Consider the following 19,166-nt stretch of genomic DNA (forward strand, 5'->3'; position numbering starts at 1 on the left):
AGAGATGCACATCACCTAATATGCTTAATTGGTAGTAGGCTTTCGAGCCAATACAGCTTGGAGTAAGACAACATGCATAAAGAGGATGATGTGGTCAAAATACTCATTTGCCGAATAATTCTGCACTCCCTGTACTTCCCTTTTCAAATTCGCACTTTCCAGTTTTCGCATATAAACCATGTTGACGAAGACGGACCAGTACACTTCTGACCTGCCTGCGGTGGAATTCAAGGGAAGAAGAAAAGATTAGAATATCGTCCAGGTAGACGATAACAAATAAGTCCAAAAAGTCTCGGAGGACATCGTTGATAAAGTACTGAAAAGTGGGGCATCACCAAGTACTCAAAGTGCCCAAATCGAGAACGGAAGGCAGTTTTCCACTCGTCTCCATCCCTGATGCAGACCAGATTATAGGCACCACAGAGGTCAAGTTTGGTGAAATCCGTGGCGGCTCCCAGCCTCTGGAATAACTCTGGCACCAGCTACAGGGCCTGATTTGATAGCAGATCCATCAGCCAGATGAACAGAAAGTCCATGGGTCTTGGGAAGGAGAGGAATCTGGTGCTTTACAGCAAAAGATGAGTCCATGAAACAGCTACAGGCCCCGAAGTCAATAACGGCGGGTGTTAGCAGAGTCTTTTTCTGAAAGCTGTAATGAGACAGAAAGGGCAAGATGAGATGCAGGCTGGGTAATAAAGTCTGTGTAGCCAGGAGACAGAGAGACACTTGCGGAGTTTTAGAGGGCAGTTCCTGACGTAGTGTCCAGGTTCTCCGCAGTACAGACACAGGTTATTTACTTGAACTAAGAACAGACTGGAACCGTTCAGCAGACTGGATGGTCAGACAGGCCCGGTCGGTTATCGGGCGGACGGCGAGGTACAGAGGTGCAGACAGAAGAGTAGTCAGAACAGGCCAAGGATCAGGTGCAGGCGGATGGCTGGAATAGTCAAAGGTAACCTGGGGTCTTTCACAGGTTAAGTCTCAGATTAGGTTTCAGATACACAATGCTGTAGAGCAGACAGAGAGAATGGTGTGTGAGAGGCCGGCTTAAATACCCGCCTGGCTCCAACAGAGGTGTGCACGCACACGCATGCGCGGTCGCAGCCGCGATCGGGAACCGCAAAGTCTGAGTCGCCTGTTTCTGGCAGGATCTTCATGACACTTTCTGATTACTATCCTATCAAAAATTGAACATTATTTGCATGCTTTCTATAGCCTATTGTAATCCTATTCCTCTTCTATCTCTCACAGTCCTCATCTATCACCTATATTTCTTAATTGTTCATCAAAGGACACAGGATCAGTTGATTTTGAGACCACTGGGTTATACTGTTGCCTTCAGGAGGCATTGGACACTGGCAAACAATAATGCTGTCATTCAGCCAAATATAACTCCTCCCATTTCAATGACACTTCGGTTGTTTGCCAATGTCCTAGGAGGAGGAACGTCTATTCTCCTCAAAGACAGGTTCATCCATTCATACTAGACGTTTTTCTTGTTGTCAAAACAATTTTTTTTGTAGTTAAGATACTTCTTTAAAGTGGTATAATAATGTGCTTAAAAAAAAAAAAATTGAAATCCATGCACCTGGCACCCTACATGTAAATTAGGGGCCCATACGCATGGTTGGGGGTGCGCCCCCTATGGATGGGCCACCACTGTGACATTTAATCTGACTAGCATCAGAAATCTGGCAGACAACCCATGAGCTTTACCAGATCTGTCCCAAGGGCCAGTTTACCACCCTGCTTCACAGTCACTGGCTTTGAGGGTCTGATATATTCACACAATTCCCTACATTTTAGCAGGTTCATATTTAAATATCTACTAATGCAAGCTTGGGGCATAAGATCATGCAGGCAGCTCTTTGAGCTGTAGGCAGCCCCTAGTGTTTACTTTGTTTTTCCGCTGGAAGGCTGTTAGCATTGCTGTTTGCTATTTTGCCCACCACTCAGTTGGACTGCTTTGGGACGTCCCAATGGCCTCAGATTCAGCTGATCCAGTGTCCCTTGATAAAAGATTAAGAACATAGGATCTTCATACTAACTGTAAAAATCCTTTTTTTCAAGTTCATCAAGGGACACAGGTCCCATCCCTATACGTTTATGATTTATTCATTAAAGGTACTTACTGTATGTATCGCTACCCCCGAAGGAGCCGCTGTTTGATTTGGGATCGGCCTATTAAGCTACCCTGGCATTGTCTAGGGGTGCAATTGTAGAGACAAACAGTGAGCGAAGGTCCAGGCAGTGAATAAAGGTTTTTTCCAATGCTTTATTTTCCAGGCCAACACGGCCAACATCAACATCAATTGGGAAGGACAAAGTTGATAAATAGAGAGAGAGGAAGAACCTTGCAGTATCAGGCCTGGATATTAAATAGAGCAATCAGTACTGCTCTGCGTAGTACCAATTTGTAACACGTCGCCACACCAACTGAGTGGGTAAAGTGCCCCCGGACAGACCTCTCTTTACAGGCCTGGCAGCCAACACGCCACTTAGGATTTTCTGGGAGGAACAGGCCACTCTCACAGGCCCGGCTCAGGCCTCTGCCACAGGCCAATTACAGTAACTGAGCTTTATAGATAGATGGAGCGAATCCTCCCAGTAGATTTCTGCATCGGTCACCAGATGACAGCAAACATACCTGTCAGTACTCTGGTCACCGGATCCCCAATTGGTTTGTTCAGGCTCTGTTGGACGACCTGCCCCTGGGTCCTCCTCAAACCGACTCCCCAATCGAATGGCACCCAGCCTGGGATCCTTTCAGTGGAATCGGGAACCCAGCAAGTTTCTGGGGTCCCCTGGTAGTGTGGGACAGGTTATATTTGGCTGGCCAACAGATTTTCTTTTTTTGCCTGTGTCCAATTCTTCTTAAGGTCAGAAGTATGACCAAATTCAACTGATTCAACTGTGTGCCTTTAGGAGATCCAAGAAAAGCATTTTACAGTACAAAAATTCTGTTATTGTCTTCCTCAGGGATTCTTCAGACTTTAAACAGACTTGCAACATCCTGCGGACACTGGGCATGCAGCCCACATTGGCAGATTGTCAGGCTGTGCGCATGGCCTGTGAGAGTGTATCCACACGAGCTGCTGGTATGTGTGGTGCAGGTCTGGCTGGTGTTCTCAATCGAATGCATAAGCACAGAGGAGACGACATTCTGAAGATCACAGTGGGAGTGGATGGATCCGTTTACAAGCTCCACCCTGCGTAAGATAACTTTTGTACTTTTATAATAAGATATTGCAATGTGTCCACTGTATGTTGATTACATACAGTGAGGGGGGAAAAGTTTTTTTAGCACTTGCTGATTTTGTACGTTTGCCCACTGACAAAGAAATTATCCGTCTATAATTTTAATGGTAGGTTTATTTTAACAGTGAGAGACAGAATAAAAACAACAATATCCAGAAAAATGCATTTCAAAAAAGTTATAAATTGATTCATATTTTACTGAGTGAAAAAATGATTTGATTCCCTATCAATCAGAACAATTTTTGGCTCCTAGGTATATTCTATACAGATAACGAGCTGAGATTAGGAGCACTTTTTTAAAGGGAGTGCTCCTAATCTCAGCTTGTTACCTGTATAAAAGACACCTGTTCACAGATGCAATCAGATTACAATCTCTCCACCATGGCCAAGACAAAAAAGCTGTCCAAGGATGTCAGGGACAAGATTGTAGACCTACACATGGCTGGAATAGGCTACAAAACCATTGCCAATCAGCTTGGTGAGAGGGTAGACAGCAAAGAAAAATCGCCGCTCCAGATGAGAAACTCCAGGCTCAATGAATAGTGTGAGTCTCCTCACATGGGTGCAAGCCCTGGCTCGCCTGCCATAGAAGACTGAATAAGGAAAGAAATTGGCTGCACACCGACGTTCTTGAAGTCCATTTATTGAATGTCCCATACAAACAATGACACACACCAGGATTGCAGTAGCTGGATAAGTAAGCTGTGCAAAACTAGTCCACCTCTGTTCCCGCTACTGCAACCGTGCTGTGTGTCATTGTTTGTATGGCACATTCAATGAATGGACTTTAAGAACGTTGGTGTGCAGCCAATTTTTTTTCTTATTTGGTGAGAGGGTGACAACAGTTGGTGCGATTATTTGCGAATGGAAGAAACACAAAATTACTGTTAATCTACCTCAGTCTGGGGCTCCATGCAATATCTCACTTCGTAGTGTTTCAATGATCACGAGAACGATGAGGAATCAGCCGGGAGCAGCTGGGACCATAGTCACCAAGAAAACAATTGGTAACGCACTACGCCGTGAAGGACTTAAATCCTGCAGTGCCCGCAAGGTCCCCTGCTCAAGAAAGCATATGTTCAGGCCAGTCTGAAGTTTGCTAATGAACACCTGAATGATTCAGAGGAGAACTGGGTGAAAGTGTTGTGGTCAGATGAGACCAGAATCAAGCTCTTTGGCATCAATTCAACTCGCCGTGTTTGAAGAAGGAATGCTGTTTTCGACCCCAAGAACACCATCCCCACAGTCAAACGTGGAGGTGGAAACATGATTTGGAGGTGTTTTTCTGCTAAGGGGACAGGACAACTTCACTGCATCAAAGGGGTGATGTACCATGTACTGTCAAATCTTGGGTGAGAACCTCCTTCCCACAGCCAGGGCATTGAAAATGGGTCGTGGATAGTTATTTCAGCATGACAATGAACCAAGGCAACAAAGGAGTGGTTTAAGAAGATGCACATTAAGGTCCTGAAGTGGCCTAGCCAGTCTCCAAACCTTAATCCCAGAGAGAATATGTGGCGAGAGCTAAAAGTTTGAGTTACCAAACATCAGCCTCGAAACCTTAATGAATTGGAGAGGATCTGCAAAGAGGAGTGGGACAAAATCCCTCCTGAGATGTGTGCAAACCTGGTGGCCAACTACAAGAAACGTCTGACCTCTGTGATTGCCAACAAGGGTTTTGCCACCAAGTACTAAGTCAAGTTTTGCAAAGGGATCAAATACTTAATTCACTTATTAAAATGCAAATCAATTTATAACTTTTTTGAAATGTGTTTTTCTGGATATTTTTGTTGTTATTCTGGCTCTTACTGTTAAAATAAACCTACTATTAAAATTATAGACTGATCATTTTTTTTGTCAGTTGGCAAATGTACAAAATCAGCAGGGGATCAAATACATTTTTCCCTTACTGTATACCTGAAACCACATTGTAGGCTACAATGTCAGCCGATCAACATGCCTCCCTACTTTCTGAGATGCTAAAGATGAATGCCTTTTAGCACAAAGTGTAAAGGCATGCCTTTAATAGCTCATGATACACTATTGTTATGAGATTTTTAACATCGTTTTATAAAACAGGTCATAAATCTACTAAGATCAGACACCAGTGGGCTAATGCTATATCATTTTTGCTTTTTCAGTTTTAAAGACAAGTTTCATGCTACAGTTCACAAATTGACCCCTTCTTGTGAGATTGTCTTCATCCAATCAGAGGAAGGCAGTGGTAGAGGAGCTGCTCTGATATCTGCAGTGGCCTACAAAATGGCTTGTCTTATCGGACATTAGCCATTGCACCACCCTCTCTCCCTGGACGCCTGTTTCCATACGACCTCCCAAGATCTACTGAGTCTCTGCAAACCTGCTTAGCAGAGGCAAAACTATTAAAGGCTTCAGCCAAGAGTTTCATAAATATGAAGGATGGCTACTGAACTGCTACAGAACAGAGTTTTGTTCCCAGAGTAAGTGCCACCTGATACAGGTGTAGAACAATGTTGTATCATTAAGCCCTACCAGAATGATAAAGCCACATCTGAAGTGACTAACATATACCAATCAACACTCAGATATGGCCTACTAGACTTTGTTGTTGAATTTACAGTGTTTTTAGAAGGAATTTCTTTCAAAATTCTGAAGCACCCTACAATGGCCATCTGGACAGACTCACATAAGTAATGGTCCTTTACCTCAAGAAAAGTGGACAACATGAATCTTTACACTTACAGTTTTAAAGCAAACATGGACAAAATACTACACGTGGTAATGTTTTAAAGAAAATAATATTAGTATGTTGACTGAATTTCGATGGTAGGAATGACTGACTTCTTTAAAGTAGTATCCCTCCTGTGGATATTCTCAGGTTACAGTTGTCTATCCTCATGTACCACTCTGACAGAACACAACAGAATAACCAGTTTACAGACAATGAAGGTCTGATGGACATTAAAGAAGGCTGGACAAGAAATTATGTCATGCATCCACTTCTATGCATTATTACAGCTTTAGACCCCTTTCACACTGAGGAGTTTTTCAGGCGGTACAGCGCTAAAAATAGCGCTGCTATACCACCTGAAAAACTCCTGCACTGCATACTCAATGTGAAAGCCCGAGGGCTTTCACACTGAGGCGATGCTCTGGCGAGAGAGAAAAAAATCTCCTGCCAGCAGCATCTTTGGAGCGGTGAGAGGAGTGGCGTGTATACCGCTCCTTCACCGATCCTACCCATTTAAAACAATGGGAAACCGCGGTAATACCGCCCGCAATGCGCCTCTGCAGATATTAACCCTTTATCAGCCGCTAGCGGTGGTTAATACTGCACCGCTAGCGGCCGAATCCCGTGGCAAATCCGACGGTATAGCGCCGCTATTTTTAGCTGTACTATACTGCCACCGCGCCTCCCGCCCCAGTGTGAAAGGGGCCTTAGAGTAATGACTGCAAGTTATAAAGCAGGCTGTGTGTCATACAATTGACATAATCAAGGGCAAGCACATGGGAATGACTGCAGCCAGAAATTCAATTTCAAGTATACCTTATCCTCAAGGCCACATGCACACTCACTTGCAAATTGGCCCAACAGCATCTCCATGTGAGAACCCCAGCACTGGGTTCTGGCAATTGACTGTGGGAGGCAGCCCTATTGAGTGCAATAGGATGCTGCCAGCTCCCACAGCTAATTGCGGCTGCCCGCATGTAATCTCTATGCAGCAATCACCTGCAAGTGATCGGTCCTGGACACAAACAGTCTGCATCCAAGACCGGACTGATCACTTGCAGGTGATTGCTGCATAGCGATTACATGCACGTGGCTACAATAAGCTGCAGGAGCCAGCAGTCTCACATTGCTTTCAATGGGGCTGCCTCCCAGAGTTAATCGCCCAGGACCCCCCCCCTGCTGGAGTTCTGGTATGTAAACTCTGTTGGGTCAATTCCCAAGTATGAATGTAGCCTAAAAAGCATAATGATAACTGTGATACAACAACCATGCAATGCCTAAACACCATCACTGTCTTCTATGACTTAAAATGTATCTATTATATCATATACAGTGCATCCGGAAAATATTCACAGCGCTTCACTTTTTCCACATTTTGTTATGTTACAGCCTTATTCCAAAATGCATTAAACTCATTATTTTCTTCATAATTTTACAAACAATACTCCATAATGACAACTTGAAAGAGGTTTGTTTGAAATCTTTGCAAATTTATTAAAAATAAAAAACAAAACAAATCACATGTACCTAAGTATTCACAGCCTTTGCTCAATACTTTGTTGAAGCACCTTTGGCACCATCTACAGCTTCAAGTCTTTTTGAGTATGATGCTACAAGCCTGGCACACCTATTTTTGGGCAGTTTCTCCCATTCTTCTTTGCAGGACCTCTCAAGCTTCATCAGGTTGGATGGGGAGTGTCAGTGCACAGCCATTTTCAGATTTCTCAAGAGATGTTCAATCGGGCTCAAGTCTGGGCCACTCAAGTACATTAACAGAGTTGTCCCATAGCCACTACTTTGTTATCTTGACTGTCGTCCTATTAGAAGATGAACCTTTTCCCCAGAGTGCTTTGGAGCAGGTTTTCATCAAGGATGTCTCTGTACATTGCTGCATTCATCTTTCCCTTGATCCTGACTAGTCTCCCAGTTCCTACCGCTTAAAAACATCCCCACAGCAGGATGCTGCCACTACAATGCTTCACTGTAGGGATGATATTGGTCAGGTGATGAGCGGTGCCTGGTTTCCTCCAGACATGACGCTTGCCATTCAGGCCAAAGAGTTCAATCTTTGTTTCATCAGATCAGAGAATTTTGTTTCTCATAATCTGAGAGTCCATCAGGTGCCTTTTGGCAAACTCCAGGGTTGTTATGTGCCTTCTACTGAGGAGTGGCTTCCACCATACAGGCCAGATTGGTGGAGTGCTGCAGAGATGGTTGTTCTTCTGGAAGGTTCTCCTCTCTCCATAGAGAAACGCTGGAGCTCCGTCAGAGTGACATTGGTCACCTCCCTGATTGGCGTCCTTTTTTTCCCACAAATAGAGCTTTCTTTTGGTGGTATTTGATCACCTCTGCGGTTTTTATTTTTTGCGCTATAAACAAAAATAGAGCGACAATTTTGAAAAAAAATCAATATTTTTTCCTTTTTGCTATAATAAATATCCCCCAAAAATATATTTAAAAAAAATGTTTTCCTCAGTTTAGGCCGATACGTATTCTTCTACCTATTTTTGGTAAAAAAAAAAATCGCAATAAGCGTTTATCGATTGGTTTGCGCAAAATTTATAGTGTTTACAAAATAGGGGATAGTTTTATTGCATTTTTATTAATATTTTTTTTTTTTTTACTACTAATGGCGGCGATCAACGATTTTTTTCGTGACCGCGACATTATGGCGGACACATCGGACAATTTTGACACATTTTTGGGACAATTGTCATTTTCACAGCAAAAAATGCTATAGAAATGCATTGTTTACTGTGAAAATGACAATTGCAGTTTGGGAGTTAACCACTAGGGGGCACTGAAGGGGTTAAGTGTGACCTCATATGTGTTTCTAACTGTAGGGGGGCGGGGCTGGACGTGTGACGTCATTGATCGTGCTTCCCTATATCAGGGAACACACGATCAATGACAGCGCCACAGTGAAGAACGGGGAAGCTGTGTTTACACACAGCTCTCCTCGTTCTTCAGCTCCGGGGACCGATCGCGGGACTCCAGCGGCGATCGGTTCCGCGGGTCCTGCAGCCGCGGTCACGGAGCTTCGAACCGGGTCGTGGGCCACGGCTGGGCACTTAAAGAGGACGTACAGGTACATGCTTGTGCCCAGCCGTGCCATTCTGCTGACGTATATGTGCAGGAGGTGGTCTTTAAGCGGTTAATACAATCCTGTTTTGGAGGTCTACAGACAATTCCTAGGACTTCATACCTTGGTTTTGTGCTCTGACATGCACTGGTAAACTGTGGGACCTTTATATAGACAGGTGTGGGCCTTTCCAAATCATGTCCAATCACCTGAATTTACCATAGGTGGACTCCAATCAAGTTCTAGAAACATCTCAAGGATGATCAGTGGAGACAGGATGCACCTGAGCTCAATTTTGAGTGTCATGGCAAAGACTGTGAATACTAACTATGTACATTTTTTATTTTTTATAAATTTGCAAAGATTTCAAACAAACTTCTTTCACATTTTCATTATGGGGTATTGTTTGTAGAATTTTGCGGAAAATCATTAATTTAATCCATTTTGGAATAAGGCTGTAACATAACAAAATGTGGAAAAAGTGAATACTTTCCGGATGCACTGTAAATGTGTTAGTACTAGAGCAGGGTTTCTCAACCTTGCAAGTGCCATGACGCCATGATAAAATTTCCCAAGTTGTGGGGACCACTAACAGTAAAATTATTTTCGTAGCGTGGGTTGTCAGCAACAAAGGCAAGACAAGTCATTTGCACCCCTAACCCGCGGATATTTAGCATTCCCAGAGTCCCTTCCACTCATACAGTATTTAAACCCCTTATGGTACATTTTAGGATGTACCACTTTCTCTTTGTCCTCCTTTCTTTCCCTTCTATCTCTCTCTATCCTAATTTCTTGTTTTTTCCCCCCATCCCTCTCTCTAGCCTTCTATCTTGTTCTTTCTCTCCCTTTTTCTTTGTTCCTCCCCCTCTTTTCCTTTACCTTTCATGGTTATTCCTTCTTTTACTTCTTGGTGGGGGGGGGGGGGAATGGGATGCGTGGCAGTGCTGGTGGGGAGTTGGGATCAGTGGCAGTGCTGGGAGGAGTTCTGATCAGCCAACTCTGATCAAGGTCCTCTGCTGATCTGAGAACTGTAGTAGGGACTTTTAATGGAAACTATAATCACAGATAGTGGGGGGGGGGGGGGGTTCCTGCCAAAGATTTTTTATATCTGTCTAACCAGTTCTGAAATATTCACTTCTCTTCCACACTACACCACCCTATCTGGAAGGTAAGGGGATTTGATTTTTCTCTACCACAGTTCAGCAACACTCACAGGTCCTCTCCATACCCCCACCCTGGACAGTGAAAGGAGAAGGAAAACACTTATGAGCTCATCTCTATGTTAACTCTGCACCCTTTATCATCATGTTCCTTGCATCGCAGCACAACTGATCAGTTCCTTGTACTGATTCTCCCACCCCCCTTCCCCAGTCTTAGCTCTGCTGTACAGGGATTGCTAGAGGATGATGCCAAGTCAAATTCAGGTACTTACACCGCGTTGCATTTATAAAACACACGTAGGATGTATTATTAAATACAAAGCACCATTAATCTGCCTGGAGTTAAGCTAAGATACAAACCTAACAGTGTCCTGCTGCAATGGTGTTTTTAAGTATGTTTTTGTGCATTAACATTAATTTATGTTAACTTAAATTGTAGCGCAATATATATTTTTGTGGTGGCCATGCCATTATTTTGTCCTTACAATACAATGCGCAACAGAAGATATACTGTACAGTAGAATTTTTTCAGCTGACCAACACAAAAAGCATTTTTTTTAGTTTTTTAAATTCTTGCTTGGAACATCCCTAATAATAAATTCAAACAAGGTGTTCAAATGGCAACATGCAAACCATCTGAACTGGTCCTCAGTTTTAAGCAGCATATCTACTCCAGGGCCAAACCTATAGCCATACTTTACATAATACCTCCATCATCCACCACCAGAAACCTGATTTCTGTTTCTTGTACTCATTCTCTAGTTCAGTGTTTCTCAACTCCAGTCTTCAAGGTGCCCCAACAGGTCGTGATTTCTGGAATTTCATTATTTTGCACAGTTGATTTGATCAGTTTCACTGCCTTGGCAATTGCCACAGCTGTTTTATCAGAGGGAAATCCTGAAAACATAATCTGTTTTGCCGCGTACACACGATCATTTTTCGGCTTGTGAAAAACGATGTTTTTCAGCCTCTAGAAAAAACGATTTTTTTCAAGCTTCATCATTAAAACTACATTGCCTACACACGATCGTTAAAAAAAAAATGCTCTAGCAAAGCGCGGTGACGTGCAACACATACAACGGCACTATAAAGGGGAAGTTCCATTCGGATGGCGCCACCCTTTGGGCGGCTTTAGCTGATTTTGTGTTAGTAAAAGACGATTTGCGCTTTTCTCTCTGTTACAGCGTGATGAATGTGCTTACTCCATTACAAACGGTAGTTTTACCAGAATGAGCGCTCCCGTCTCATAACTTGCTTCTGAGCATGCGCAGGTTTTTCACGTCGTTTAAGTCCACACACGATCATTTTTTACAACCTGAAAAACGACATTGTTTAAAAATGCAGCATGTTCGAATTTTTTTTTGTCGTTTTTCCGAACCCGAAAAATTATGTGAAGCCCACAGACGATCGTTTTAAATGACATTTTTTAAAAACATAGTTTTTTTACATGCCAAAAAAAGGTTCGTGTGTACGCGGCATTAGGGTGCCTTGGGGACTGGAACTAAGAAACACTGCTCTAGTTGACTGTCAGAACGTATGACCACAGAACAGTGATATAGAATGACCAGTCTGATTTTTAGTTCCCAGTTTCCTTTACTTGTGAACATCATCCCTTCAAAGCAACATTGCTCCCTTCGAAATTAGTTGTGTATTTAGTAGCAAACAATCAGTATTATTTAATTTTTTTAATAAGCTGGCTTCTGTAATCTAAGTTGAGTTATATTAGCCTTTAGTAGTCTGTTGTGTACCAATTTTGACACATTTTCCCTGAATTAGAGAATACGTGCAAATTCCTGGTAGGTATCAGTCTGTAAGCCTCAGGACAAGTAGGAACTGAAAAATGAATACGGTCTTGGGTCTATCTATAAACTTTCACACATGATTTATACATTTTTCTAATTGGATCATTTTAAAAAAAATTGAGTTTGGTTGGAATTTTTTTTCTGTAATTCATTTAAACTTAAGAAAAAAAAAAGTACACATTTGGAATTGATGCCCAACAACCACTCACTATCTATTCTACAAGTAAAACTCTGGGCAAACAGCGAAATACAAAGCTTAAATACATATATGTTAACTGTTTTACCCATCAAAAGATTTTGTAATTGTGGCCTGCCAGTAATATGATTTAGACCCCATACACACTATTAGATTTTCTGCAGATTTTTGTCTTCAGATTTACCAAAACCATATGAGGTCAAACCTTAAAGCTTTGTACACACGATCGGATTTTCCGCAGACAAAGCGTCAGACTTTTGTCCGAAGGGCGTTGGCCATGAACTTGTCTTGCATACAAACGGCACACAATTGTGACACGAACACGAACGTAGTGATGTACTGCATGGAATTTCAGCTCTTGAGCGCCACCATTTGGGCACCTTCTGCTAATGTCGTGTTTGGTGAGCATTGATTCTGAAGGTGCCCAGAGGTTGGCACTCAAGAGCTGAAATTTCATGTAGTACGTCACTACGTTTGTGTTTGTTGGCCAACAATTGTGTGCCTTTGTATGCAAGACAAGTTCATGGCCAACGCCCTTCGGACAAAAGCCTGATGATTTGTCTGCGGAAAATCCGATCGTGTGTACAAAGCTTTAAGGTTTGACCTCATATTATATGGTTTTGGTAAATCTGAAGACAAAAATCTGCAGAAAATCTAATAGTGTGTATGGGGTCTAAATCATATTACTGGCAGACCACAATTACAAAATCTTTTGATGGGTAAAACAGTTAACATATATGTATTTAAGCTTTGTATTTCGCTGTTTGCCCAGAGTTTTACTTGTAGAATAGATAGTGAGTGGTTGTTGGGCATCAATTCCAAATGTGTACTTTTTTTTTTTTCTGGTTCAGTTTTGTGGCTTCCCATATCACCTCTCGGCCTCTAGTCTGATTGGTGGATAGTAAATAAGTAGCGTCACCTATGACCAATGTTCAGGAAGCTGACCCAAAAATCAGTAAAGCTGACTCTGATAACCATTGCGGTAAACCACGAAATAACACAGTGATTATCTAACAGAAGTGCATGTATCAGAAAAATGGCTGACCAAACGAGCCAACATTTTGTCAGGTAATACAGTAAGCACATATTTACTTCAACCATGAATATAGCAATTGCCTGCAATTAGCGATTAATAAAATGACTAGTTGCGTAGGACAAGAAGCACAGTTTTGTGCTCAGTTCTTCTCTTCCATTTTGGTAAATCAAACATATGTTTGTTGACTTGCAAAGTTCAAGAAAGTCTGGAACTTTTTTTTGTTTTTTTTAAATCCTACTGCCAACCCAATATTATCGGTTCATCAGGTTCATTGTTAGTGTATGGACTATACCTCTTACAAATGCTGCTGCTTAATGTCAAGCCAGACTTACAATGGTTACCTGTGTAAAGGTGTATTATGTACAGTACATTAAAGTGACGTGATTACTGTGACTTTCATTATTATGTTATTTTTATTGTATACATTGACTGGGAAAGGTGGAAAAATGTAATTGTTTTTAAATATATGCAGTTTGTTCTGACAGTAAAGCTGTATTTATATTTCTAATATGAGACCTGTATTTTAGGCTTGAATGGTACAAACTACCCATAGTATCATGCTCACATTGGCTAAAGCCCCAATGTGGCAATGTGCATTCTACATGTCTTTTCTGTTTTTTTGTTGTTTCATTTATAGTTGTACAGCCTAAAGGCCACAATAATTATATGATGGCTATACTGCAGATAACCTTAAAAAGCTATTAATCAAGCGTAGGTACCCTTAACCACTTCAGCTCCGGAAAGTTTTACCCCCTGCCTGACCAGGCAATTTTTGCGATACAACACTGCGTTGTTTTAACTGACAATTGCGCAATCATGCGACACTGTACCCAAATAAAATTGATGTCCTTTTTTTCCCCACAAATAGAGCTTTAGTTTGGTGGTATTTTATCACCTCTGCGGTTTTTATTTTTTGCGCCATAAACAAAAAAAGGCAGACAATTCTTTTTTTTTTTTTTAAAACAATATTTTTGACATTCTACTAAAAAACATATCCAATAAAAAAAAAATTAAAAAAATATAATTTCTTCATCAGTTTAGGCCAATATGTATTCTGCTACATGTTTTTGGTAAAAAAATCCCAATAAGGGCATATTGATTGGTTTGCTCAAAAGTTATAATGTCTACAAACTATGGGATAGATTTATGGAATTTTATTTTATTGTTTTTACTAGTAATGGCGGCGATCAGCGATTATTAGCGAGACTGCGATATTGCGGTGGACAAATCTGACACTAAATGACACTTTTTGGGGACCAGTGGCACCAATACAGTGATCAGTGCTAAGAAAAAAAAAAAAAGAAGCACTGTCCCTGTATAAATTACACTGGCAAGGATGGGTTAACATCCGCGGCAATCAAAGGGTTAAGTGTGCTCCTAGGGAGTTCTTTCTAACTGTGAGGGGAATGCTGTGACTGGAGGAAAGATCTCCATTTTACTCCCTCAAAGGACAGCTGTCTGCCTTGTTTACATAGACGCCGTTCTGCCTCTCCTGTGAACGATTGCGGGTGGTGTACTGCACAGAAACTATTCAGCTTCTAACTTCAAGTATAACTAAAGGCAAAACTTTTTTTTTTTAGTTTTGGATAGAGTGGAGAGAGATTAGAACCCTTGTCAGTTTTATTGCTGTCTGTTCTCCCATTAAGGAGATCCAGCGGCTCTATTTTTCCTGTTTACCATTATCATTTAGGTAAAAGAAAATCCCAAATTTAGGGTTGTCCCCAGAAAAGTGATAGAGGAGAAATCTTCCAGTGATGACACTAGTTCTGGTAAGCTGGGGGTCCCCAAGAAAGGGATTTCCTCTCACTTCCTGTTTAGCTATGGGACAGGAAGTGAAGAGAAATCTCCGCAATGGGACAGAGATGGCCATAAAAAATCTGACAGCGGTTGTAACAATCCTTTACTCTATCCAATATAAAAATAATATAGTTTTGCCCATAATTCTACTTTCAGCTTGTTTAATTAAAGAAGTTGTATACCCTCAGTGGTGACTGGTTGGGATGAAAGAAAAGAAGCTGGGATAGCCGCACTCCAAAAAAACTCCTCCTTTAATTAAAAATCACAAAACGCATGCCACAGCAAAAAACAGCACAACAAAAGAAAAGCTGACGTTTCGCACTATGCCTTAGTGCTTATTCATAGCACTAAGGCATAGAGCGAAACGTCAGCTTTTCTTTTGTTGTGCTGTTTTTTGCTGTGGCATGCGTTTTGTGATTTTTAATTAAAGGAGGAGTTTTTTTGGAGTGCGGCTATCCCAGCTTCTTTTCTTTCATCCCAACCTGCATTTTGATTGCACTGCCTGCACCCTAGACTCGGATCACAGGAAATAGATCACCTGGTTTTCTTTGAGCGGTTACCCACTTTCTCGCCTCAGTGGTGACTGGGCGCCGATGCGGGGACTTCGTTCTAAGGTAAGTACTTCATAATGTGCTGGTATGTGCTAGTATGCAATGCAATTTATTTTGTTTACTAGCAATTTAAGCGACAGCTGCACCAGATTTTGCACTCTCTAGTTTTAGTAAATCAACCCCATATACTTTGCATGATCGCACTGCTTTTTAGTCCCAGTATGGATCTGAACCTAATGCTTCGATTTGCATCTGACTTTAGAATTTCAAAGCTGCAAGACAACATACGTTGAGCCTCTATAGTGTCTAATATGATACATGTGCAGTTCAGGGAATGGAACAAGAAAAAACACTTAATATAAATCCTTACAAATGGTACAGACCCTACAATAATTAACATCAGATTTTTTGATTTTATGTGTAGTGTCGGCTTTATGACATAATTTTCATGTAAGCAGATCACGTCTTTGGCTGTATGTGTAATACAGATATTCTAAGTATATAGCTGTGTTGTAAGGAGACAGTCAGTGTCATTGTTTATGTTTAATCTGCTTTTCAGTTTCTTATTGAAATCATTTAAAAGTTATCTATGCAGTGGTCATATTTGGCAATATTATAAATTATGATGTTGTATTCTCTCGGTGACAGAATTCACCACCAGATTGCTGTCACAAAGTTGTTGCATGAGTCTGAAAAGTATTAAAGCATTGTAACTATTAACATCTCCAATGTAAAGTGTGTTCTGTTCTGCAAATACAGTTTATCACTGTAAAATGAAGAGTAAACCTAAAGTAAAAAAGGAGCATTATAGGAAAGAGCTACAAATAACATCCATAACTTTGTATGTAATCATATATATCTCTGTATAGGTACAGTACTGTATGTACCCACACTTATCCATCTTTGTTAATGTATGTATGTGATCCCTTACATGTTAAAACAATGCATTCACTTCAAAATAGTCAAAACATTTGTCCTGGATCAGCCTCTACTTCCAAGACTAAAGCCTCGTACACATGATTGGATTTTCTGCAGACAAAGCCTCAGACCTTTGCTTGAAGGACGTTGGCCAGGAACTTATCTTGCATACAAATGGCACACAATTTTCGGCCAACAAACACGAACGTAGTTACGTACTATGTGGTTTTTCAGCTCTTCAGCGCCACCCTCCGAGCATGCATGTTTGTACTTTGGCCTTTTGTCGGACTGACTTGTGTACACGATTGGAAAATCCGACAACAGACCGTTGTCCAGGAAAATGTTTAAAGCCTGCCATCCAACATTTGTCAGTGGAAAATCCGACAATTGTCCAATGGAGCGTACAACAGTCCACCAACAGTCTGTCATCACAATTCCCGTCAGAAAAATCTGATCGTGTGTATGAGGCTTTAGATACCGACCCTGTGATCATGCAGTCATGTGATTTCCCCCCTGCTGTGCAACAGTCCTTATGCTCTATAGCAGGGGTGTCCAACCTGCAGCCCAAGGCAGCTATAAATGCGGCCCAACACAAAATTATAAACTTACTTAAAAATTTAGATTTTTTTTGAGGGGGGAATTTTTCCTAAAAATTGATTTACACTTAACGAACACATGCGCCTAAAGAAGAATTTGACAGTGTCCCTTTACTGGACTTTTATAAAAGTTTTATCTTCCCAAAGAAAACTACCCCACTCTTCATAATCACGCCTAATGCCGTGTACAGACGGTCGTTTTTTGTGATGAAAAAAAACGACGTTTTAAAAAACGTCATTTAAAATGATCGTGTGTGGGCAAAACGTCGTTTTATGTCTTCAAAAAAACGACCAAAAAAAAATTCGAACATGCTCGAATTTTTTGTGTCGTTTTTCAAAACGTCGTTTTTGTTTCACAGAAATTGACCGTGTGTAGCAAAAAACGACGTATAAAACGACGTTTTTAAACCCGCGCATGCCCAGAAGTTAGTTATGAAGTGAGCTTCAATGGAAAAAAGTGGTGAAACGTAACCTCGCTTTGCTAGAGCATTGTGAAAAAACGATGGTCTGTATGCTACGTCGTTTTTGAAAATGAAGTTTCAAAAACGTCGTTTTTTACATCACATAAAACGTCGTTTTTTTTCCATCGCAAAAAACGACCGTCTGTACGCGGCATTAGTCATGTCATCAATTTTTGGCAGCACCTACAGTATATTTGTGAGCAAATATTTTCAAGGATAAAGCACATGAAAAGGCAAAATTAGAACCAAAATATCTGATGAGCACCTTGAGAATTCATTGAGAATTGCTACTACATCTATCAAACCAGATATTGATGCATTAGTTTATCAAAAACAGTGTAAATTTTTTCAATGGTTTTATATTGCCCTCTTTTACTTTTTTAATAAAAAAAAATAGAATTTTCTTACTGTGGTACATTATCTATGTAGCACTACCCCCGGAGGAGCTGCTGGTTGTTTTGGGTGGCACAATTACCTCATGGCTCCCCCGAATTCCTAGGGGTGAATGATGCGTATTGCATTTGGTAGAAGTAAAGGAATGTACGCAACAGGTGTTCTTTATTACCCAGCCGGGTAAAAACAATAAACTTGTGGTGAGGAAAGTAAAGTTGAAGAAGAAGAGAGAATAGCAGATTCAGGCGTGATGATAGGGAAACAGTCCTGCTCCCAAGCGTAACACTTCTATGCGCCACTCCCGCCGCAGTGGGTTTAGTGTACCCGGACAGGCCTCTCTCACTGACCTGGCAGCCGGAGTATCACTCGGACAATTTTAGGATAAAGTCTCTGCCACAGACCCTCCTTGGTGAGCCTCAGAAAGACACCTCTGCCACAGGCCTCTTCTGGATTATAATTACGGAGGTAATCCTCCTTAGATGAGTTATGCCTGGATCTCCTTCAACTTGTCACCCAGGTACCGACTGACAGGTGATCAATCCTTCAGTGTCCGGCTACCTTGATCCCCTGTGGTTTGTCGAGGCCCTTTTGGATCGCCAGCCTCTCAATGGCGCTCCTCAGACGGACTCCCCACCGAACAGCAATACAGCTTGGGATCCTCAAAAGTGGGAACCCAGTCGCTCACTGGGTCCCCGTCGCTGTTCAGATGCTCCAGGCCAGCATGGTCCCGGAACCAGGAACACCCGCGTGGCTTGCACCCCCCTGGCCAGGTAGGCCATAACGCCGGGGCGCCGTGATGTGGTCACCCTAAAGGTGGGTGCCACACTCGAAGAAGACCCAGAACTAATGGCCTCTGCCTCATAAATACCCCTCCCCAGCATGCACAGCGAGGTCAAACCCTCCTGATTGGCTGCTGGGAAAGAGCACCCAAACCTTGACTCCACTGCTGCCACCTGCAGTACCGGGGTTGGAAGAACATCCCAGCGCAACAGAATAGCCCACAGCACAGCCCACCTGTTTTGCACTTAACAATCTGGATCAGAGTTGAACTACACTCTGATCTATCTCTAAATTTAACTAGCACCGATACCAAAAAGTACACAGGCGCTACATCTATATCAGTGTTTGTTAACTTGTGATCTGCTCGACTTTTTTTGCTCATCAGTTATCCTTATTGTTAGTGTATTTTACGTGTGGCCCAAGAAA

At 41.8% G+C, this 19,166-nt stretch overlaps 1 protein-coding gene and 1 long non-coding RNA gene across 3 annotated transcripts in view; one reads left to right on the top strand and one right to left on the bottom strand.

Moving 5' to 3' along the window:
- The window catches only part of GCK (glucokinase), a 61,187-nt gene extending 54,879 nt beyond the window's left edge, over positions 1-6,308 (top strand). Inside the window, exons 9-10 of the mRNA XM_040346045.1 lie at positions 2,980-3,213; positions 5,400-6,308. Of these exons, the coding sequence (XP_040201979.1) occupies positions 2,980-3,213; positions 5,400-5,544 (379 nt within the window). The 3' untranslated portion in view covers positions 5,545-6,308. The remainder of the gene's footprint in view (positions 1-2,979; positions 3,214-5,399) is intronic.
- The window catches only part of LOC120933062, a 117,509-nt gene that overhangs the window by 43,063 nt on the left and 55,280 nt on the right, over positions 1-19,166 (bottom strand). The gene's annotated exons all lie outside the window — the stretch shown is intronic.

Source organism: Rana temporaria, chromosome 3 (assembly GCF_905171775.1).
Source record: "Rana temporaria chromosome 3, aRanTem1.1, whole genome shotgun sequence".
Classification (NCBI taxonomy): Eukaryota; Metazoa; Chordata; class Amphibia; order Anura; family Ranidae; genus Rana; species Rana temporaria.